Genomic DNA, 14,641 nt, shown 5'->3' with positions numbered 1-14,641 from the left:
GAGAGATGAATTCCTATCTTAAGGGATTGCTGATGGTTTTAAATAGGACCATTGCTGTGAAGTGCAATCATTTTAAATCCACCCCAGATAGCCCCTCTCCCACAGAGCTCACCACTGCTCCCCTCTACTAATCCCTATAAGTCTACTGTTGACTTTACCATGGCTTTTCAATGAGTTTACCTGAATATTGACAGTTGCTGGGCTGGAGGGTGAGATCTGTGGGAATGGGTGAGTAGGTCCTATTCAAGTAGGCATCCCTGTGTGCCCCCTGGTACAGAGGACTAGATGATGGATAAATTATAAGTTCCTTTCTTCTTCCTCTGTTCATGACGCTCAGAAACACAGATCATTCAATTTGAAGGCAATGATGCTTGTTCCAAGATGACTTGTTGCTCCGAGGATTCCAGATTTAGTAAGTCAATAAACAAAGAGCTTCTTTATGGGTAGATAAACAACTTCCAGATCAACAAACCTTGGCATAATAAGATGTTCCTCTGAAAACTGGACCAAGCAGCAATAAGGAAAAGATGCAGGGGCTCCAAACAGCACATGTCAGTGAGGGGGTATAAAAGTGAGGGCCTTGGAGAGCTGTCCCAGTCAGGTAGCACCCCTCTTAGCACTCACAAGGGAGCAGAGGCATCTCTACCATGTCTGGAAACTGCTGTTCTAGGAAATGCCCGTCTGTGCCAGGCATCTCTCTCTGCTCCACTGAGGTGAGCTGCGGAGGACCTGTCTGTTTGCCCAGTTCCTGCCAGAGCCAGACATGGCAACTGGTGACTTGCCAAGGCAGCTGTGAATCATCTAGCTGTGGCCCACAGTGCTGTCAGCCCTCCTGTGCTGTGAGCAGCTGTGCCCAACCTGTGTGCTGTGAAGCCACCACCTGTGAGCCTTCCTGTGCTGTGAGCAGCTGTGCCCAACCTGTGTGCTATGAAGCCACCATCTGTGAACCTTCCTGTGCTGTGAACAGCTGTGCCCAACCTGTGTGCTGTGAAGCCACCACCTGTGAGCCTTCCTGTGCTGTGAGCAGCTGTGCCCAACCTGTGTGCTATGAAGCCACCATCTGTGAGCCCTCCTGTTCTATGAACAGCTGTGCCCAACCTGTGTGCTGTGAAGCCACCATCTGTGAGCCCTCCTGTGCTGTGAATAGCTGTGCCCAACCTGTGTGCTATGAAGCCACCATCTGTGAGCCCTCCTGTGCTGTGAATAGCTGTGCCCAACCTGTGTGCTGTGAAGCCACCATCTGTGAGCCTTCTTGCTCAGTGAGCAGTTGCTGCCAACCTGTGTGCTGTGAGACTCCTTCCTGCCAGCCAGTCCTCTGTGTACCCACTCCCTGCCAGTCCATTCTGTGCAAACCCAGCTGCTGCCAGCCGGTCATCTGTGAGCCCAGCTGCTGTTCAGCTGTCTGCACTGTGCCAAGTTCCTGCCAACCAGTGGTCTGTGAACCCACTCGCTGTCAGCCAGTCTGCCCCACACCTAGCTGCTGTCCCTCTGTCCGCTCTGTGGCTAATAGCTGCCAGGCTGTCTGCTGTGACCCCAGTCCTTGTGAGCCATCTTGCTCAGAGCCCAGCAGCTGCCAGCCAGCTACCTGTGTGGCTCTGGTCTGTGAGCCTGTCTGTCTTCGTTCTGTCTGCTGTATTCCAAGCCCTTGTGAGCCACCTTGTGTCTCTAACACTTGCCAAGAGACCTCTTGTTGCATCTCCAGCCTCTGCCAACCCATCTGCTCTGAGCCCAGCCCTTGTTCAGCAAGTATCTGTGTGCCCAGGCCATGTCAACCTCCCTGCTATGTAGTCAAGCGCTGCCGGTCCATCTCCTGTGAGCCTGTTTCCTGCCCATCTACCTCCTGCCAACCTCTTTGCGGCCGCCCTGGGTCTTCTGCCTCTGCCATCTGCCAACCTACTTGCTCTCGGACCTTCTACATACCCAGCTCCTGCAAACATCCTTGCACTCCTTCAGTTTCTTACCGCCCAATCTGTCGCCCAATCTGCTCTGGACCCATCACTTATAGGCAGCCTTATGTGACCTCCATCTCCTATCGCCCTGCCTGCTACCGCCCATGCTACTCCATCCTGCGCCGCCCAGCCTGTGTCACTTCGCTCTCTTACCGTCCGGTCTGCTCTCGCCTGCCTTGTGCTGACTTCTGTAAAAAGGATTGCAAGAAATCTACTTCCAGTCAACAAGATTGCACCGACTCAACATCCTGCAAGGCTGAGGTCTCAAATGCCAGTCCCTGCCAGACCACTGAAGCCAAACCCACCAGCCCAACCACCCGTGAGGCCGCAGCCAGCCCGCCTACTGCTGCCAAGCCTGCTGACCACTAATCTGGCCTCAGCCTATTGATTCCTGCAAAGCAAACCTCCAGCTAGAGAGAAATCTTAACTGCCCTCCCCAAAGCTCACAATGACTTAGTTAGAATTTTTCTGCATCATCACTCACCATCTTCTTATACTTAAAGAACTCACCAGAAATATCCGTGTCCTAATGGTCCAAATGAAGGCCCCCTGGACACCTAGAGTGGAGACATTCTGGATTCCTGCCTGCTGCTGCCATTAAGCTGAGAAGAGCTGCTTTACCACATCATTTTGAGTCTCTTTCCCAGCATTAAGTTTTTTCTTTCCTCATGCATGTGCTCCCTTGCTGGGTGTGCTCACATTCCTTGGGGACCTCTTCCATAAAAAAAAAGATATTTACCTGTCCAATAAAGTGGCTAAGTTGAAGTGACATGCTGTTTTCATTGCTCTGTTAATGTCATATTCTCTTGAGCTAACTTGTTTTGTTTTTGAGAGCAGCATCATTCATTCATCTATCCAATAAGCTTTATTAGACAGCTGTTAGGTAGGGACTGTGTTTGGCTGTAGGAATGAGAAAACTAAAGTCTCGGTCCTTGTTCTCAGAGAGCTCACTGTTGGGATGGGGGTGGGAGGAGACAGGCAGAGAGACAGTAACTACATTGCCTTGTGTTAAGTACTGGGACAGAGGCAAGCATAGGGCAGTTTGAACTGAGCAGGGCATGTGGAGAAATGGGGAAGAATTCTTGGGGAATGTGATACTGAAGCTGAGTCTTTCAGCACAAACAAGAACTAACCAGTTCAAACCAGAAAGGAAGAGATTTCCAGGCAGAGGAAACATACAAATGAATGGGGCTTGTGAGCAGACCATTCATTAGTGAGGCTTGGGTGGAAGTGTGCTTAGAGGGAGGTGAGCTCTGGGGTCAGTTAAATAGACAGTGATCTGCCCTTGGCGGGGTTTATAAGCTAGACAGAAGCATTTTAATGGTACAGGGCTGACATGAAGGTATCGAGGGGCCAAATGCAGGGCAGTTACAAGAAGAGCAATGGGTTTTGGAATGGTCATCTGGCCTTGGTGTGGAGAACTGAATGAAGGAGCATGAACTTGGATATAGGGAGACTGGGGAGCAAGCCCATGGCTTTGGGGTTCACAGTGGGATGAAAACAACTGGGGGTCACACTGTATTTCTTGTGCTATGGGCCCATTTCCTGCGCATCCAACTCCTACCAACCTCTCTGCTGCCACCTGGGGTCTTCTGCCTCTGCCATCTGCCAACCAACTTGCTCTCAGACTTTCTACAGCCCTTGCAAAGAGCCTTGTACTTTATGTTCTCCTAGTCTCTGCCATGAACACTCCTTGTGTAAACGCTATATACTCTTGCAATCCTAAGGACAGAGTGTCTTCAAAGTAGTCGCTTAGTGCATGGCATGAAGGACTATTCCTTGTCCTCAAGATGCAGCTTGGGCTATCCTGAGCACAAGAGGAGGTGACCCAGAGCTTCTCAACTTTAGTGTTGTTGATATTTTGGGCTGAAAAATTCATTGCTGTGGGGACCATCTTTCACATTGTTGTATATTAAGCAGAATCCCTGCCCTTTACCAACTAAATGCTGGTAGCATACCCTAAGTGTGATGATCAAAAAATGTCTCCAGACATTGGCAAACATCCCTGGGGATGAGGGGCAAAAATTGCCCCTATTTGAGAATAACTGGGTTATATAGTGGCCAAAGGAGAAATTCAAAGGTGGAACTTAACCAGTACATGGTGTCAGGGTTACTATCTCATCAGGCCATTGAGATTTATCTCCATTTCCTTCCAGAGTCAAGAGGAGCTGGTCAGAGTTTTAAATCTCTGTCCCAAGCACAGACCCAGTGTTTAATGTAAATCATAGCAATTCTGTGAAGTAAGATTTCTTTCCCTCTACTTTAGGAGTATGAGTGACAAATAATCCAAGGACCAATAAATAGAGACAAGAAAATTGTGGTATATTCACACAATAAATACTATGCTACAGTGAAAATAACTGGACAATGGCCATATGCAAAATGGGGATGAACCTAACGAGTGTAGAGTTGATATAAACAAGCCTCAAGATCACATGTTTATAGCTCAAAAACAACACCCATAATACATGCATACACATATGTATGAGGATACACACATATATGCATACATATATATGTACATACAAATATATACCTTATGTATGTTCACAAGGGAATGCTAAACACAGAATTTAAGATAGCCACAGGGAGTAAGTAACATACAAAAATAACATACAATGTAAATACATATAATATACAAATGGCATATAGAATAGTGGTTTCTGTCCAAAGTTTGTGTTTTTTTATGATCATCATGTTTTTTGATGTGATCACAACAGCCCTTGGTGATACACTAGATGTGTTTAGTGCCGTGAACCACAGCAAAATGAAAGGTGTCACTATTTAGAGGTTTCTGTTTTTCACCTTTATTGAGGTATAATTGACAAAATTGTAATATATTTGTAATATACACTGTGATGATTTGATATACATATGTACCATGAAAAGATTCCTCCTATCTAATTAATTAACACATCAATTGCCTCATACTTTGGGGAGGGAGGAGTGTGAGAACATTTAAGTTCTTTTAGCAAATTTCAATTATGCAATATCATGTTATTAAGTAGAGTGACTATGTTATATATTAGATCCTTAGGCCATACTCAACTTATAGCTGAAAGTTTGTACCCTCTACCAACCACTTGGCTGGTATCAACCACTTCCTAAAGAGAAGTTTCTTTAGGAGGAAGAAAGACAAGAACAGAATCAGAGAAAAATGGATCTAAAAATGGATTGTTTTAAAACAATAAAAGTGGTATGTATGAATACAGGACATTGACACCCTTTTCAGGTTGAAGTTGAAATAGTTTCTCAAATATATCCATATTCCCAGTATGATTGACTTATATGACAAGACCAAAAGTATTTCTTTTGAAAGATGAAAGCTTTGGGTTATAGACAGTCAAGAACAGAACAGACTGCAGTGGTCCCTGCTGTTTGCAAGGTGCGAAATTATTAGTGATAAGTTGGATGGCAAAAGGAGTGATTGGTGCTGTAACACAAATGGCAATGGTAGAAAAAAAAAAGGTACTTTAATGACAAGGGTTAGGATTTCCCAGGCATCATTCTGATCACTTCTTTTCCTTTTAAAATGAGGGTGAGGAGGAGGGTGCCAAGGAGCAGGTATTCTTTAGCTGGTACTTTGAAATGTACCTTCCAGAATTTCCAGCATTTTCAGTAATTTTGAGGCAGCTAATAAAAATAAAAATAACCTGAGCAACAGCAATGCAGTGAGTTGGTAAACTCTCAGTACTTTGCATACTTGGGTAATGAGCTAACAAGTCCCACAGAGTGAGTTAGTAGCAGAGCCAGAAAATGACACCAGCCCTGTTGTGATCCCAAGGCCAAGATTTTTCTGTTTTGCTGTGAATCTTTGGTGTGAACCAGGTTAGGACAGGGTCGGGTGTGAGATGCTGAAGTTGGCGGTGATGCAGAGCCAGGATGAGCCCAGAAAAGGGGGGAAGAATTCGGAAAACCAGTGCCTCATAAATCCCTCTTGGAAGAGGGTGATTTAACCTTGAAATTACTTTGCAGTGATGTCCTTATATCACTTTCAGTTGTTGCAGTTTTATATTTATAGAACTCATACACTGTGAACTCCATAGCATGAATTTAATCCTTGGCAAAATATTTTGCAGTTATTAAAAGTTCCAAATTAAAAGATTGTATTTGTGTATATGGCTAAGTAGAGGAGGTTTCCAGTTTAATCTAGCTGATGATTCCAGTTATGGGAGTGGACAAATGGTCCCCATCATGAGGCCTGGACCATAGGCCCATGAATCAGTGCACTGCTGTATAAATGTCAATCCTCTATCACTATATTACTGTTTTTTTCCCTCCACTCCTAAGTCAGGAGGTCTAAGAGATAATTAAGACCAGAAGCTTTGGGGTCAGCCCAAACTAGGTTTGGATCTTATTTCAACCATTTATTACTTGCATAATTCTGGGAACAGGATTTAAACTCTCTGACTTGGTTTTGTTACCTTTAACACAGTACCAAGAATTATACCTGCTACCTAAGGTCGTTGCAAGATTTAATGAAAAATGCAGTCAAGGACTTGATGTATAGTAAGTTACTATAAATGGAATGGAAGCCATTACTACTTCAATTACTATTATTCTTAGTGTTAATAATAAAATTGAGTTTCAGGAAAACCAAATGGGAAGATTCTAAAAGAGGTGGAGACATTGGAGTGCCCTTAGGATGCACTGACTGATTTTCTGTTTGCCATCTCGCACATCACCCTCTTTCAACTGGGTCAAGGCTTCGTTTCCTGATTCTCTAAATGGTGCAGAACTGCATTCCTGGAGAAAGAGCAGACTGCTCAGACTGCTTTGGCTGAGCTGAGGCCTCCTGATGAGAGGTTAGTTTAGGGAAAAGCCTGCATCAAGGCGGCTGGAGAACAACCTGTAAAAGAGACAGCTCATCCCAGAGCAGGAATAGCATCGATGAATCTAAACCCAGGAAAGATAACTCTCAACTCAACAGACAAGTTTTTAAACTGGGGATAATATCTTCCAGGCTCCTGAAGCCTGCTAATCAGATGTTTGTATGCAAATGGGTGGAAACAATAACACGGAAAGATGCTCTAAGCTGTACCAACACCCCTAGTGAAGGACTATAAAAGCCCCCATGTATTAGATGTCTTTCACACTCGGGTATACTGAGTTTGCAACTTCCTAGCAAGGTTAACGCCAGCACCATGGTGGACAGCTGTTGCCCCAGAACCACCATGACCGTTCCAGCTGTGCCCACTTTCATATGCTCAAATGGCGGTAGCTTCCGAAATGGTATCTGTTTGCCTAGTTCCTGCCGGAGCAGAACGTGGCAACTGGTCACATGCCAAGAAAGCTGTCAGCCATCCAGCAGTGCCCCAAGTGGCTGTGAACCTGCTTCTTGCCAACCTACCTGCCTTCCAACAACTTCTTCTGTTGGTTTTGTCTGCCAACCCATTTGCTCCTGTACGGCCTGCTATGAATCTGGCACTGGTCAGTCTCCATGTCTGGTTAGCTCATGCCAACCCTCCTGCTCAGAATCTACCAGTTGTCAGGTAAATTGCTGTGAAGCCAGCCTCAACCAGCAAACCTCCTGCCAAGAACCTGTCTTTGTGTCTGGATCATGCCAGGCAGCTTGTGGCCAATCGGTCTGCTGTGACACTAGGTCCTGCCAGCCATCCTGCTCTGAAGTAACTTCCTGTGCTGAAAATTCTTGCCCACCAACCATCTGTGCAGCTAGTCCATGCCAGTCAACTTGCTGCCAACAAGGTTCATGTCAACCCACTAATGGCAAAGATCAGCTCTGCAAATCAACTTATTACCAACCCATCTGTTACATTTTTAAGACTTGCCAATTGGTTCCCTTTATGCCTGTTCCCTGCCAGCCGTCAACTTGTGTGTTCAGTTCTTGCAATCCTACATGCTGTGTGTCCTCCCTTTGCCAGCCACTTTACTGCCAACCATCTCCTTCGATATCCTTCGTCTGCCAGCCAGTGGCTAACTGCCAGCCCCCATGTTTTGTAAAGAACGCTTGCAAACTAGTTTCCTGTGGCACCATGCTTTCTGGCCAACCAACTTGTGATGGATCCACTTCCTGCAACCGAGATGTCTGCAAATCCCCTTCCTGTCAACCAGCTTGCTGTGTGACAGGTTTAGGCAAACCATCCAGCGGTGGCTGCAATTGCTTTTGACCAACTGCCCCAAGTCTCTGCAAAGCCAGCATCTGCTCACTAACTTCCTGACAACTCAGGCATAAGTCCAGCTGCTGTAAGGCAACGCTTCACTGATGCAGCACTCTCCACATTTCTGAGGTCTGCCACTATCTGCAAATGCATTGCTACCCTGTGGTGTCCTTTTCCGACTGAGTGCAAATGCTATCTGCATGCTAACTTCATTCTCAGTCCAGCCCCACATTCTATCCAGGGGCTGACGAGGGAATTTGCCCAGGCACTAAGAAAGAGATCTTTCTTTATCAAGGAGAAAGTTTCAGCAAGCACGGTCCACGCTACAGCTTGCATTTGCTCATGTTATCATTTCATTTCACCTCCGCAAAACCTCCTCTCCGGCTTTTCTTTCATTTGATGTTGCCCAGTCTTTAAAAAGACTTCTCTGATGTCAATTGCCAATAAAACTGTGAGTGGTTAAACATCATGAATAAAACTCTCAGAATGCTTTCATTCCTTTCAATATACCCCCACATAGATTTCCTTCAGATCACATTTGAACATGATGACCTTGGCCTCTCTAAATTAGTGGGTCCGCCGTGGTCTGAAAGGGTGGTTGGTATCTGCATTTATCGATTCTCAAGTTGGAAGGGAGAAAGAAAGGACAAACAATCCCCTGGCTTCCAATTTTTATACCATCAAAAGCTTTTTGAATTGGGTGGATTCCATCTCCCCACAGTGAACAGACTTGGAAAGCCAAAGACAGAAATGGTCTAGGGAAGCCACAGACTAAAATAAACAAAGGTTTGACCATCAATAATAGCTAAGGGTTTATGAACTTAACACTGTTTTTTAAAAGATTTTTAATTTTATGAGAGAGAGAGAGAGATTGAGAGAGAGAGAGCAGGTGGCTGGGGTAGAGGGAGAGGGAATCCTAAACAGACTCTGCGCTGAGTGCAGAGCCTGATCTCACAACCCTGATATCACGACTTGAGCCAAAACCAAGAGCTGGATACCCAACCGACTGCACCATCTAGGCACCCCTTAACACTGGTTTTAATGATCAGTTCATCTAACGGACGATTTAAATAAAATGTAAAATTAGAAGATTTCAACTATTGTTTACATTTTTGACATTTTAAGAGGAAGTTTTATTTATTTATTTATTTATTTATTTATTTATTTATTTATTTATTTATTTAATTTTATTGGAGTTCAATTTGCCAACATATAGCATAACATCCAGTGCTCATCCTATCAAGCGCCCCCCTCAGTGCCCGTCACCCAGTCACCCCCACCCCCTGCCCACCTCCCTTTCCACCACCCCTTGTTCGTTTCCCAGAGTTAGGAGTCTCTCATGTTCTGTCTCCCTCTCTGATATTTCCCACTCATTTTTTTCTCCTTTCCCCTTTAAAAATAATTAGTCTTAGGAAACTAGTATTCTGAATCTGAACTAGTATTCCTACTATGAAATTATCAAATCTAACATTTAAGAAATAGTTGGAGTGGTTTTTTTGGGGGAGAAAGATTAGAGGGAGGTTTGCAGAATCCACGTGTAGCAAATATGCAGAGTCCTTCCTCAAGGGGTTCTGGCCTTCCCTTTAATCAAAGGCTCTGAGTCTGTGAAATGATTTAGGTCTGAAATTCAGAACGCTCTTTTTTTTTTTTTTTTTGTATTTTTTTTATTGGGGTTTGATTTGCCAACATATAGTATAACACCCAGTGCTCATCCCTGTCAAGTTGGCCCCCTCAGTGCCTGTCACCCAGTCACCCCATCCCCCCGCCCACCTCCCCTTCCACTACCCCTTGTTCGTTTCTCAGAGTTAGGAGTCCCTCATGTTCTGTCACCCTCTCTGATATTTCCCACTAATTTTCTCTCCTTTCGCAGAACATTCTTACAACACGTCCTAATGGGACACATTTGAGGATGCTCACTGTGAGATTTCTATGATGATATAGATTTTAAAGGAAATCTATGTCCACCACTAGAAGAGTGGGTAGGCAGCAAGGGGTTATTCTTTCCATGAGGTACTATCTTGGTATGGTTCTCCAGAGAGAAACAATAGGATATATATATATAAAAAGGTGTAATAAAAGGAATTTTCTCATGTATTTTTGGAGGCTGGTATGTCCAAATCTGTAGTGCAGGCCAACAGGCCAGTTATCAAGGAGAGCCAGCACTGAAGATGAAGTCTGAAGGCTGTCTACTGGAGAATATACTGTAAACAGAATAAAATAGCTGCCTATAGATAAGGGGGCATAAGGAGAACAGGAATTAATTTAATTGGTATATAAGTACATAAGTTAAAAATACGACAGAGTTCTTGCAAGGACAAAACATGGTAATGTGCCATCAGGAATATAATTAACTCAATTATTTGCAACTAAAATCCAAAAAGAAAAATCCAAAACACAGGAGGAAAAGAAGAGAGGGACCTTGATATTGCAAAAGAATGACAATAGTTGGAATATATTTTAGAAATGACATTTTGATGGATACCCCATTTAAATTCCCTCTCCCACAATTTGCATGGAGACTTGAGTCATGTCAGAGGAAGGGTGAGGCTCTGGAAACGGTGATGCATTTGACCTCAGTCCTGGACAGAATTGTCAACAATGTTTCATATATTATACATTTAAGTATATCTCTTTAAATCATTTGCTTACTAATACCAGAATTCTTGATATAGCTGGAATTTCAAATTTCATTTTACAATAGTTTTTGACCCACTTATATGTAATTTATCTATCATCTATCTATCTATCTATCTATCTATCTATCTATCTATCTATCTATCATTTCCTTTCCAATTGTAGATTTCTCTGTTGTACTGGCAAATGTTTTGCACTGGCCACCTGCTAACATGCAAACTGCATATTTTAAACATGGCAAGTGTAAAAGGTGTTTTGGGAAACTGTGTATTTCTTCATACTTGGCAACAGCTTAAATAACAGAGCATTTATTAGCTCCTTTTAGGTTTGCTAGGACTTGTTCATAAAACATCAGAACCTCCTATTATAAACAATGTTCTGCCAAGCCTGAACATGCTTATAACTAAATCTTTATTTATTTATTTTTTTTAATTTATTTTTTATTGGTGTTCAATTTACTAACATACAGAATAACCCCCAGTGCCCGTCACCCATTCACTCCCACCCCCCGCCCTCCTCCCCTTCTACCACCCCTAGTTCGTTTCCCAGAGTTAGCAGTCTTTACGTTCTGTCTCCCTTTCTGATATTTCCCACACATTTCTTATTTACACTTACATCCCAAATAGGGGAGCAAATTGTCTTGATGATTACAGCTTTGTAATATAGCTTCAAATCAGACATTATGATGCCACTAGCTCTGGTTTTTTTTTTCAACATTCCTTTGGCTATTCAGGATCTTTTCTGGTTCCATACAAATGTTAGGATTATTTGTTCCAGCTCTGTGAAAAATGTTGATGGTATTTTGATAGGGATTGCATTGAATATGTAGATTGTTCTGGGTAGCATAGACTTTTTTTAAATAAAATAACTTTTTATTGGTGTTCAATTTACCAACATACAGAATAACACCCAGTGCTCATCCCGTCAAGTGTCCCCCTCAGTGCCCGTCACCCACTCTCTCCCACCCCCCGCCCCCCTCCCCTTCCACCACCCCTAGTTCATTTCCCAGAGTTAGGAGTCTTTATGTTCTGTCTCCCTTTCTGATATTTCCCACACATTTCTTCTCCCTTCCCTTATATTCCCTTTCACTGTTATTTATATTCCCCAAATGAATGAGAACATACACTGTTTGTCCTTCTCCAATTGACTTACTTCACTCAGCATAATACCCTCCAGTTCCATCCACGTTGAAGCAAATGGTGGGTATTTGTCGTTTCTAATGGCTGAGTAATATTCCATTGTATACATAAACCACATCTTCTTTATCCATTCATCTTTCGATGGACACTGAGGCTCCTTCCACAGTTTGGCTGTTGTGGACATTGCTGCTAGAAACATCGGGGTGCAGGTGTCCCGGCGTTTCATTGCATCTGAATCTTTGGGGTAAATCCCCAACAGTGCAATTGCTGGGTCGTAGGGCAGGTCTATTTTTAACTCTTTGAGGAACCTCCACACAGTTTTCCAGAGTGGCTGCACCAGTTCACATTCCCACCAACAGTGCAAGAGGGTTCCCTTTTCTCCGCATCCTCTCCAACATTTGTTGTTTCCTGCCTTGTTAATTTGCCCCATTCTCACCGGTGTGAGGTGGTATCTCATTGTGGTTTTGATTTGTATTTCCCTGATGGCAAGTGATGCAGAGCATTTTCTCATATGCATGTTGGCCATGTCTATGTCTTCCTCTGTGAGATTTCTCTTCATGTCTTTTGCCCATTTCATGATTGGATTGTTTGTTTCTTTGGTGTTGACTTTAAGAAGTTCTTTATAGATCTTGGAAACTAGCCCTTTATCTGATACGTCATTTGCAAATATCTTCTCCCATTCTGTAGGTTGTCTTTTAGTTTTGTTGACTGTATCCTTTGCTGTGCAAAAGCTTCTTGTTTTGATGAAGTCCCAGTAGTTCATTTTTGCTTTTGTTTCTTTTGCCTTCATGGATGTATCTTGCAAGAAGTTACTGTGGCCGAGTTCAAAAAGGGTGTTGCCTGTGTTCTCCTCTAGGATTTTGATGGAATCTTGTCTCACATTTAGATCTTTCATCCATTTTGAGTTTATCTTTGTGTATGGTGAAAGAGAGTGGCCTAGTTTCATTCTTCTGCATGTGGATGTCCAATTTTCCCAGCACCATTTATTGAAGAGACTGTCTTTCTTCCAATGGATAGTCTTTCCTCCTTTATCGAATATTAGTTGACCATAAAGTTCAGGGTCCACTTCTGGGTTCTCTATTCTGTTCCATTGATCTATGTGTCTGTTTTTGTGCCAGTACCACACTGAAGAAAGAGAAATTAAGGAGTCAATCCCATTTACAATTGCACCCAAAAGCATAAGATACCTAGGAATAAACCTAACCAAAGAGGTAAAGGATCTATACCCTCAAAACTATAGAACACTTCTGAAAGAAATTGAGGAAGACACAAAGAGATGGAAAAATATTCCATGCTCATGGATTGGCAGAATTAATATTGTGAAAATGTCAATGTTACCCAGGGCAATTTACATGTTTAATGCAATCCTTATCAAAATACCATGGAGTTTCTTCAGAGAGTTAGAACAAATTATTTTAAGATTTGTGTGGAATCAGAAAAGACCCCGAATAGCCAGGGGAATTTTAAAAAAGAAAACCATATCTGGGGGCATCACAATGCCAGATTTCAGGTAGCATAGACATTTTAACAATATTTGTTCTTCCCACCCATGAGCATGGAATGTTTTTCCATTTCTTTGTGTCTTCCTCAATTTATTTTGTAAATTCCTTAGTTTTTAGACTATAGGTCCTTTACCTATTTGGTTAGATTTATTACTAGGCATCTTATAGTGTTTGGTGCAATTGTAAATGGGATTGATTCCTTAGTTTCTCTGTCTTCAGTCTCATTGTTAGTATGTAGAAAAGCAACAGATTTCTGTGCATGGATTTTATATACTGCCACTTTGCTATTTTGTTGTTTGAGGTCTATCAATTTTGAGGAGGAGTCTTTTTGGGTTTTCCACATATAGTATGTCATCTGCAAAGAGTGAGAGTTTGACTTCTTTGCGAATTTGAATACCTCTTATTTCTATTTGTTGCCTGATTGCTGAGGCTAGGATTTCTAGCACTATGTTGAGCAACAGTGGTGAGCGTGAATATCCCTGTCATGTTCCTGACCTTAGGGGAAAAGCTCTCAGTTTTTCCCCATTGAGAATGATATGTGCTGTGGGCTTTTTGTAGATGGCTTTTATGATATTGAGGAATGTACCCTCTATCCCTAGGTTTTGAAGAGTTTTAAAATCCCAATCTTTTGGTATCAATTGAGACTGAATTTGTGACCCAGCATGTGCTCTACTCTAGGAATGTTCCATTTAACTCAGGAAGAATGTGTATTTTGTTGCTTTAGGATGAAATGCTCTGTATATAACTGTGGAGTCCATCTGGTCTAGTGTGTCATTCATTCAAAGCCCTTGTTTCTTTGTTGATATTCTATTTAGATTATCTGTCTATTGCTATGAGTAGGGTGTTGAAGTCCCCTACTATTATTGTATTATTATCTATGTGTTTCTTTAATTTTGTTATTAATTGGTTGATATAATTGGATGCTCCCAAATTAGGAGCATAAATATTTATAATTGTTAGATCTTGTTGGAAAGACTCTTTAGGTATGGTATAGTGCCCCTCTTCCTCTCTTACTACAATCTTTGGTTTAAAATCTAATTTTTATGATATGAAGATTGGTATCCTAGCTTTCTTTTGATGTCCATTAGCATGATAAACGGTTCTCCACCCCCCTCACTTTCAGTCTGGAGGTGTCTTTCCATCTAAAATGAGTCTCTTGTAGACAGTGTATGGATGGGTCTTGCTTTTTTATCCAATAAGATACCCTGTATCATTTGATTAGAGCATTTAGTCCATTTAAATTAAGAGTATTGAAAGATGAATTTAGTGCCACTGGATTACCTACAAAGTTCCTGTTT

At 42.6% G+C, this 14,641-nt stretch overlaps 2 protein-coding genes across 2 annotated transcripts; both read left to right on the top strand.

Moving 5' to 3' along the window:
• The first annotated feature begins 611 nt into the window (after positions 1 to 611).
• Positions 612 to 2,718, top strand: KRTAP16-1 (keratin associated protein 16-1). The gene has a single exon (XM_072782219.1). It carries the CDS (start codon positions 648 to 650, stop codon positions 2,316 to 2,318), a length of 1,671 nt encoding a protein of 556 aa, XP_072638320.1. The 5' UTR covers positions 612 to 647; the 3' UTR covers positions 2,319 to 2,718.
• Positions 2,719 to 7,093: 4,375 nt separating this feature from the next.
• On the top strand, positions 7,094 to 8,077 carry KRTAP29-1 (keratin associated like protein 29-1). The gene has a single exon (XM_072782139.1). The coding sequence runs from the start codon at positions 7,094 to 7,096 to the stop codon at positions 8,075 to 8,077; it is 984 nt and encodes a 327-aa protein (XP_072638240.1).
• Positions 8,078 to 14,641: the final 6,564 nt, after the last annotated feature.

Source organism: Canis lupus, chromosome 16, assembly GCF_048164855.1.
Source record: "Canis lupus baileyi chromosome 16, mCanLup2.hap1, whole genome shotgun sequence".
NCBI classification, from domain to species: Eukaryota; Metazoa; Chordata; class Mammalia; order Carnivora; family Canidae; genus Canis; species Canis lupus.
The sequence above is the reverse complement of the archived record's forward strand: the minus strand, read 5'-3'. Positions and strand labels throughout refer to the sequence as shown.